General features: G+C 60.3%; 5 protein-coding genes across 5 annotated transcripts; 4 read left to right on the top strand and 1 right to left on the bottom strand.

Annotated features, from left to right (window-relative positions):
• Positions 1-732: 732 nt before the first annotated feature.
• LOC146769016 (histone H1.3-like) lies at positions 733-1,626 on the top strand. Its single transcript, XM_085640570.1, has one exon. The coding sequence runs from the start codon at positions 976-978 to the stop codon at positions 1,624-1,626; it is 651 nt and encodes a 216-aa protein (XP_085496696.1). The 5' UTR covers positions 733-975.
• An 8-nt stretch (positions 1,627-1,634) lies between these two features.
• LOC146769015 (histone H3) lies at positions 1,635-2,810 on the top strand. The gene has a single exon (XM_085640571.1). It carries the CDS (start codon positions 2,383-2,385, stop codon positions 2,791-2,793), a length of 411 nt encoding a protein of 136 aa, XP_085496697.1. The 5' UTR covers positions 1,635-2,382; the 3' UTR covers positions 2,794-2,810.
• Positions 2,811-3,499: 689 nt separating this feature from the next.
• Positions 3,500-3,902, bottom strand: LOC146769014 (histone H2B 1.2-like). Its single transcript, XM_085640573.1, has one exon. It carries the CDS (start codon positions 3,893-3,895, stop codon positions 3,515-3,517), a length of 381 nt encoding a protein of 126 aa, XP_085496699.1. The 5' UTR covers positions 3,896-3,902; the 3' UTR covers positions 3,500-3,514.
• Positions 3,903-4,224: 322 nt separating this feature from the next.
• Positions 4,225-4,623, top strand: LOC146769013 (histone H2A type 2-C-like). The gene has a single exon (XM_085640572.1). The coding sequence runs from the start codon at positions 4,225-4,227 to the stop codon at positions 4,621-4,623; it is 399 nt and encodes a 132-aa protein (XP_085496698.1).
• A 271-nt stretch (positions 4,624-4,894) lies between these two features.
• LOC146769012 (histone H4) lies at positions 4,895-5,748 on the top strand. The gene has a single exon (XM_085640574.1). It carries the CDS (start codon positions 5,378-5,380, stop codon positions 5,687-5,689), a length of 312 nt encoding a protein of 103 aa, XP_085496700.1. The 5' UTR covers positions 4,895-5,377; the 3' UTR covers positions 5,690-5,748.
• Positions 5,749-6,295: the final 547 nt, after the last annotated feature.

The raw sequence follows: 6,295 nt of genomic DNA, 5'->3' as shown, positions 1-6,295 counted from the left end.
GTCTGACATACAGTAACTCACTCTGTCTACAGATGTCACCTCAGACGTACACCTAGCTCCAGCTTTAAAAATCAGCTCAGTAGAGTGCCTCCATGCCGGTACTGGGGTCTCCATTTCAGGTGCATTCCCACCCTCTGCTCTCACTTGGGGTGTTTTTAAACATGTAGGCCTAACTCGGCCGCCTTCCTTCGTTGTGTCACTGTATTTATTTTATTTAGTCTGCGCCCGCCTCCTCTGGCTCGGCGCTCGGCAGTGAATGCCCTCTGCCTGCATGTGAAGCTGCCAGCACACGGCCGCCTGGTGATGCATGCGAGGCCGGAGCCAGGGCCGTGCCCCGCTGCTTGTAAAAGGCCTCCGGTTGCGCCCCCCCCAGCCGTGGGTGCCACAGCCGAGGGTGCAGGCGCCGGGCTGGGGGCTCCCTGGCATTGTTTCCACCCCGCGCTCGGCCGGCGGAGCCCTGTGTTACTTCGGCCCGTTCCAGAACGCGCTCCCCGCGGCCCCCGCAGCCCCACTGTGACGCCGCAGGGCCCGCTCCCTGCAGGAGCCCCCTCCCTCCCGCGGGCCGCCGCTCCCGGCCGCAGGAGGCGAGAGTGGACCGGGGAAAAGGGGCCGGGAGCCCGCGATTTCAGGCATGGAGGCGTCCACCGTCGGGGGAGCGCCGTCTCCCCGCGGATCACAAGCCAGGGACGAGGGGTGGATCCGAAACGGGGGCAGGCCCGGGAGAGGGCCGAAGCTGGGCTCCTGGTCATACATGTGTGGAAGCGCGTGTTTAACTGATTGTGCTTTAAAACGTGGATAATCGGAAGGTAGGAAACACAAAAGTCAGCTCGGAGCAGAGAGCCGAGTGTGCCTCGCAGAGCCCTGTCTGCTCGCGACCAATCAGAGGCTGGCTCCTCCCTGTATATATTCACGGGGCTCGGGCCGAGAGGGACATTTCTGTTCTGTGACAGCGCCCGCGCCGAGACTTGCATTGCAATGGCCGAAACCGCTCCAGCCGCCGCGGCGCCTCCCGCTGAGGTCGCCCCCAAGAAGAAGCAGCAGAAGAAGACAGCGGGGGCCTCCAAGGCCAAAAAGCCTTCCGGCCCCAGCGTGGCCGATCTGATCTTGAAGGTGGTGACCGCCTCTGCCGAGAGGAAGGGAGTCTCCCTGTCGGCCATGAAGAAGGGGCTGATCGCCGAGGGCTACGATGTGGACAAGAACAAGAGCCGGGTCAAGGCCTCCGTCAAGAGCCTGGTCAGCAAAGGCGCCCTGGCCCAGCTGAAGGGCACCGGGGCCTCCGGATCCTTCAAGGTGAACAAGAAGCAGCTGGAGGGCAAGAAGGCGGCCAAGAAGGCGGCCGCCAAGACCAAGAAACCAGCGGCCAAGAAAGCTGCCCCTGCTGCCAAGAAGCCCAAAAAGGCTCCCGCGGGGGTCAAGAAGAGCCCTAAGAAGGTCAAGAAGCCAGCGGCAGCAAAGAGCCCCAAGAAGCCCAAGGCTGCCCCCGCCAAGAAGGCTGCCAAGAGCCCAGCGAAAGCCAAGGCGGCGAAGCCCAAAGTGGCCAAGAAAAGCCCTGCCAAGGTAGTCAAACCCAAGGCAGCCAAGCCCAAAGCAGCCAAGCCCAAGAAGGCAGCGCCCAAGAAGAAGTAAGGGCTTGCACCGAGACACTGCAAACACAACGGCTCTTTTAAGAGCCATCCACCCGGTCTAGAAGAGAGCTTGTTCACCCCCACCCTTTCACCCCGCGTGCACACTTCTCAATAATAATAAACGGCACAGTAAATCCCTAGCGCACCTTTACACACGCGAGTGCCGTGTGTGATCTTGGTCATATGAACGGCTCTTTTGGTGCTGCGTGGATTGGAATCTTTATAACAAAGAAAGAAGGGGGTCTGGGAGTTATTAGACCTCAGTTTATAATAAATGTGAGATAACGTGTGCCTTGGTGCTTTCACTGTATCCGGGCAGACTCGAAGTGGTGTCTGCATAAAGCAGACGATTGTGAACGTGAAATCGAGCGCAGTCAACGGCGGCGTGTTCCAGGGTGACCAAGGGCGGTACACTTAAAACATCCTGGTCTCCTCGCCCAGTTGATCGGGGGCGAGTGGTTCGTGTGACTACAAATGAGTGGATGGACACGGAGACAAAGGTTGACCGAAGCGCGGGCTTCGGCTCCAACGTACATCGTCCAATCGGAGGGTGTCTTTTTCTCCACAGCTCATTGGAGAGGCAGGCTACAGCCTCCGGTTGAGTAGCCAATCGTTGCACACCGCGGGCTGTTTTCAAACCTGGGGCGGTCGCTTCAGCCAACCAGAGCAGCCCTCCGTCTTCGAGTGCATAAATAGGGCTCTTGCCTGCTCGAACTCCATTCTTCCTCGCTCGTCGTTGAGAGAGACCGCTCCCGCCATGGCCCGCACCAAGCAGACAGCCCGCAAGTCCACCGGCGGCAAAGCGCCTCGCAAGCAGCTGGCCACCAAGGCTGCCCGCAAGAGCGCCCCTGCCACCGGTGGAGTCAAGAAGCCTCACCGCTACCGACCCGGCACTGTGGCTCTCCGCGAGATCCGCCGCTACCAGAAGTCCACCGAGCTCCTCATCCGCAAGCTGCCCTTCCAGCGCTTGGTGAGGGAGATCGCCCAGGACTTCAAGACCGACCTGCGCTTCCAGAGCTCCGCCGTCATGGCCCTGCAAGAGGCCAGCGAGGCCTACCTGGTCGGGCTCTTCGAGGACACCAACCTGTGCGCCATCCACGCCAAGAGGGTGACCATCATGCCCAAGGACATCCAGCTGGCCCGTCGTATCCGAGGCGAGAGGGCCTAAGGAGACACCGACCCGAACAACCACCACAACGGCTCTTTTAAGGGCCACCACCCTGTCACCTACGAGCTTCTCTTATCTGCCATGTTCTACAGGTGTGGGTGGGTGGGCTGGCTGAGAGTACCCCGAGTACTGGGTAACTTATACCGGCACTGGGAAACTTATACCGGCACTGGGAAATCCGAGCACTCGGTGTGCACAGCCACCTCTTCAATTAATAAAGCGCTTTGTTTGGGTAGAGGGTCGTGCTGGGATCCGCTGGTCACAAGCCAGCGCTGTGGGGCATCTGTACATCGGGTTTATGTGTCCCGATTTCGGGAGCCTTTGCCCTGGGGCGGATGTTAGCCGTTGCCCCTGGTCTTAAAGTACAAACACAACGTGACACCCGCACACACTAAAACTGGTCGCAGGAAACAATAAGCCCGGGGGCAGCCGTGCGAGTTCCGCGTGGGCTTTATTTAACGTCATCGTTACATTACAGTGCTTGTGTGACACTTGGTCCCAAAGAGGGCTCATTCATATAAACATGCTTATTAAAACGGGTTGCCTGGTCCATCGTCCCTCGGTCTGCAGCAAGCCCCGTGAGAGCGGGTCTTGTGCGCTCAACATTACCGTTTAAAACACTTCTTTCTCCGGTCATAAATGAAGCACATTAGCTCTTAGGGGAGGACGTGAGTGGCCCTTAAAAGAGCCGTTGTGTTAGTTGGGGATGCGCCTCGAACCCTTACTTGGCGCTGGTGTACTTGGTGACGGCCTTGGTGCCCTCGGACACGGCGTGCTTGGCCAGCTCTCCGGGCAGCAGCAGACGCACTGCGGTCTGGATCTCCCGGGAGGTGATGGTGCGCCGCGAGTTGTAGTGGGCCAGGCGGGAAGCCTCCCCGGCGATGCGCTCGAAGATGTCGTTCACGAAGGAGTTCATGATGCCCATGGCCTTGGAGGAGATGCCGGTGTCCGGGTGCACCTGCTTCATCACTTTGTAAATGTAGATAGCATAGCTTTCCTTCCTGCTCCTCTTGCGCTTCTTCCCGTCCTTCTTGGGCGGCTTGGAGAGCGCTTTCTTGGAGCCCTTCTTGGGAGCCGGCGCGGACTTGGCTGGTTCAGGCATGGTCGACAATCTGCACCGCTTCCTGTGGAGCCGAGAGAAATAAGGCAGGCGAGCCCGGCACTTGTATTTATAGGCTGGCCGTGTAAAGTAGCTGCTTCTCTGCTCTCCCGTCTCATTGGCAGGCTCAGGCAGGGCCCCCACTTCCCTTTGTAATGCGGTACTGGAACTTTGATTGGTGAAAAGGAAGCCCTCCTCCCTCCAATGAGAAGAACTATCAGAGCCTAGCTGTCAACCAATCAGAAGCGCCCGAAGTCTTTATATCGCCGGAGTCCCGCAGAACAGCAGTACTATTCTCTCTGTTGTGTGAGTGAGCCCCTGCATCGATCGCCATGTCTGGACGCGGAAAGCAAGGAGGAAAGGCCCGCGCTAAGGCCAAGACACGCTCTTCCAGAGCCGGGCTCCAGTTCCCCGTGGGCCGTGTGCACAGGCTGCTCCGCAAGGGAAGCTACGCCGAGAGGGTGGGCGCCGGTGCCCCAGTCTATCTGGCTGCAGTCCTGGAGTACCTGACCGCTGAGATCCTGGAGCTGGCCGGCAACGCGGCCCGGGACAACAAAAAGACCCGCATCATCCCCAGACACCTCCAGCTGGCCATCCGCAACGACGAGGAGCTGAACAAGCTGCTGGGCCGAGTCACCATCGCCCAGGGAGGAGTCCTGCCCAACATCCAGGCCGTGCTGCTGCCCAAGAAAACCGAGAGCCACAAGGCAGGGGGCAAAGCAAGCAAGTAAAGGCCCGCAGACCACCGTGGAAACGCACCCTAAACACAAAGGCTCTTTTCAGGGCCAACCACAGACTCCATCAAAGAGCGTATCCGTGGCCAAGGTGTTACTCTGGCGGCTTCATAGTTGCGGCAGCGCCCGCACCGTCGCTACATAGGAGGGCATGCACAAGCCCTCGGACGTACACGTAGATCTTGCCCCCGTCCCAAAACCTAGCTTGAGGCCCACAATAATAATGTTTTTGTAAAAAAAAAAAAAAAATGTACATTTTAATAGGGGCAGTTTACAGACTTGCCACAACCGGGCGTGACATGTGGACAGTGTTACGGGGTGGCGGGCGGCCGCACACAGCTGGGTGCTGCCGGCGAGGCCGTTAACCTGTTTGCTCCATTAACACTTTTCAGAGCCTTCTGTTCATGGTGGGAGCGGGCACCGAGCGCCAGGGTTAGGCGGGCCGCGGTGACGAGTGGGGGCCCGGGAAGGGAGGCGCGTGTGTGTGTGCTTGACTGTGATCTATGCCCCGGCGGCAGCTGCAGAGCCCACGACAAAGAGGCGGCTGGGAGCGCGCTCTTTTTCAAACGGCAACGGCCGCTCCAGCCCCCGCTCCCTGCAGAGGGCGGTCCGGGGCGGGCTCCCTCGCCATCCTTTGAGTCACGTGGGCCGCTTGCAGCGCCCTAGCTGGTCCGGCACAGCTCCTCCATATAAGCAGCCGCCGCTGGCCGCGGCCCTCATTTCTGCTCAGTCACAGCACCGACAGGAGACCATGTCTGGACGCGGTAAAGGAGGGAAGGGGCTCGGCAAAGGCGGCGCCAAGAGGCACCGCAAGGTGCTCCGGGACAACATCCAGGGCATCACCAAGCCAGCCATTCGCCGCCTGGCGCGCCGTGGCGGGGTCAAGCGCATCTCCGGCCTCATCTACGAGGAGACCCGCGGGGTGTTGAAGGTTTTCCTGGAGAACGTGATCCGGGACGCCGTCACCTACACCGAGCACGCCAAGAGGAAGACCGTCACCGCCATGGATGTGGTCTACGCCCTGAAGCGTCAGGGTCGCACCCTCTACGGATTCGGCGGGTAAACACTCGGCTTGCCCACGGAAAAAACAAAACAAAACCCAAAGGCTCTTTTAAGAGCCGACCACGATGTCATGGGAGAGCTGTGTCTATGCGCTAGGGCTGCTTTCTAGGCCCACAGCGGGTCGAGTGAGGGGTGCATCAGGGGAACTCTCCGCAGCCACCCTGCCATGCAAGGCACTGTCCCGGGGCCAGGGTGCCTTCCTGGAGCCCCGGCATGGGGGTCCAGGGGCGCGTTCATCCCAGTCCAGCCCATGGGGCCGCTATCCTGAAGCCCTGTACTGGGCACCTAAGGCGGGTATAGCCCGGCCCAGGGGCCCGCCATCCTGGAGCCCTGAACTGGGGACCTAAGGCGGGTATAGGCCGGCCCAGGGGCCCGCCATCCTAGAGCCCTGTACTGGGGACCCAAGGCGAGTTTGGCCCGGCCCAGGGCCGGTCATTTCTCCCTCAACTATTAAGCCCCCACGTAGTGGGGGTTTACAGAACACGGACGAGGGACAAAGGTTAGAGTTAGCCGCGCCGGGAGTGCGGCCGGCCATCTGGTCGCCGAGTTGCGCGACCAGATGGCCCTCGGAGCTGAGCGACCAGATGGCCGGGCGGCGGATCGGCCG

This window comes from Triturus cristatus, unplaced genomic scaffold (assembly GCF_964204655.1).
Source record: "Triturus cristatus unplaced genomic scaffold, aTriCri1.1 SCAFFOLD_594, whole genome shotgun sequence".
Lineage (NCBI taxonomy): Eukaryota > Metazoa > Chordata > Amphibia > Caudata > Salamandridae > Triturus > Triturus cristatus.
The sequence above is the reverse complement of the archived record's forward strand: the minus strand, read 5'-3'. Positions and strand labels throughout refer to the sequence as shown.

Coding starts and splice junctions, on each gene's coding strand:
- LOC146769013 (XM_085640572.1), top strand. CDS start 4,225: ATGTCTGGACGCGGAAAGCAAGGAGGAAAGGCCCGCGCTAAGGCCAAG.
- LOC146769016 (XM_085640570.1), top strand. CDS start 976: ATGGCCGAAACCGCTCCAGCCGCCGCGGCGCCTCCCGCTGAGGTCGCC.
- LOC146769015 (XM_085640571.1), top strand. CDS start 2,383: ATGGCCCGCACCAAGCAGACAGCCCGCAAGTCCACCGGCGGCAAAGCG.
- LOC146769014 (XM_085640573.1), bottom strand. CDS start 3,895: ATGCCTGAACCAGCCAAGTCCGCGCCGGCTCCCAAGAAGGGCTCCAAG.
- LOC146769012 (XM_085640574.1), top strand. CDS start 5,378: ATGTCTGGACGCGGTAAAGGAGGGAAGGGGCTCGGCAAAGGCGGCGCC.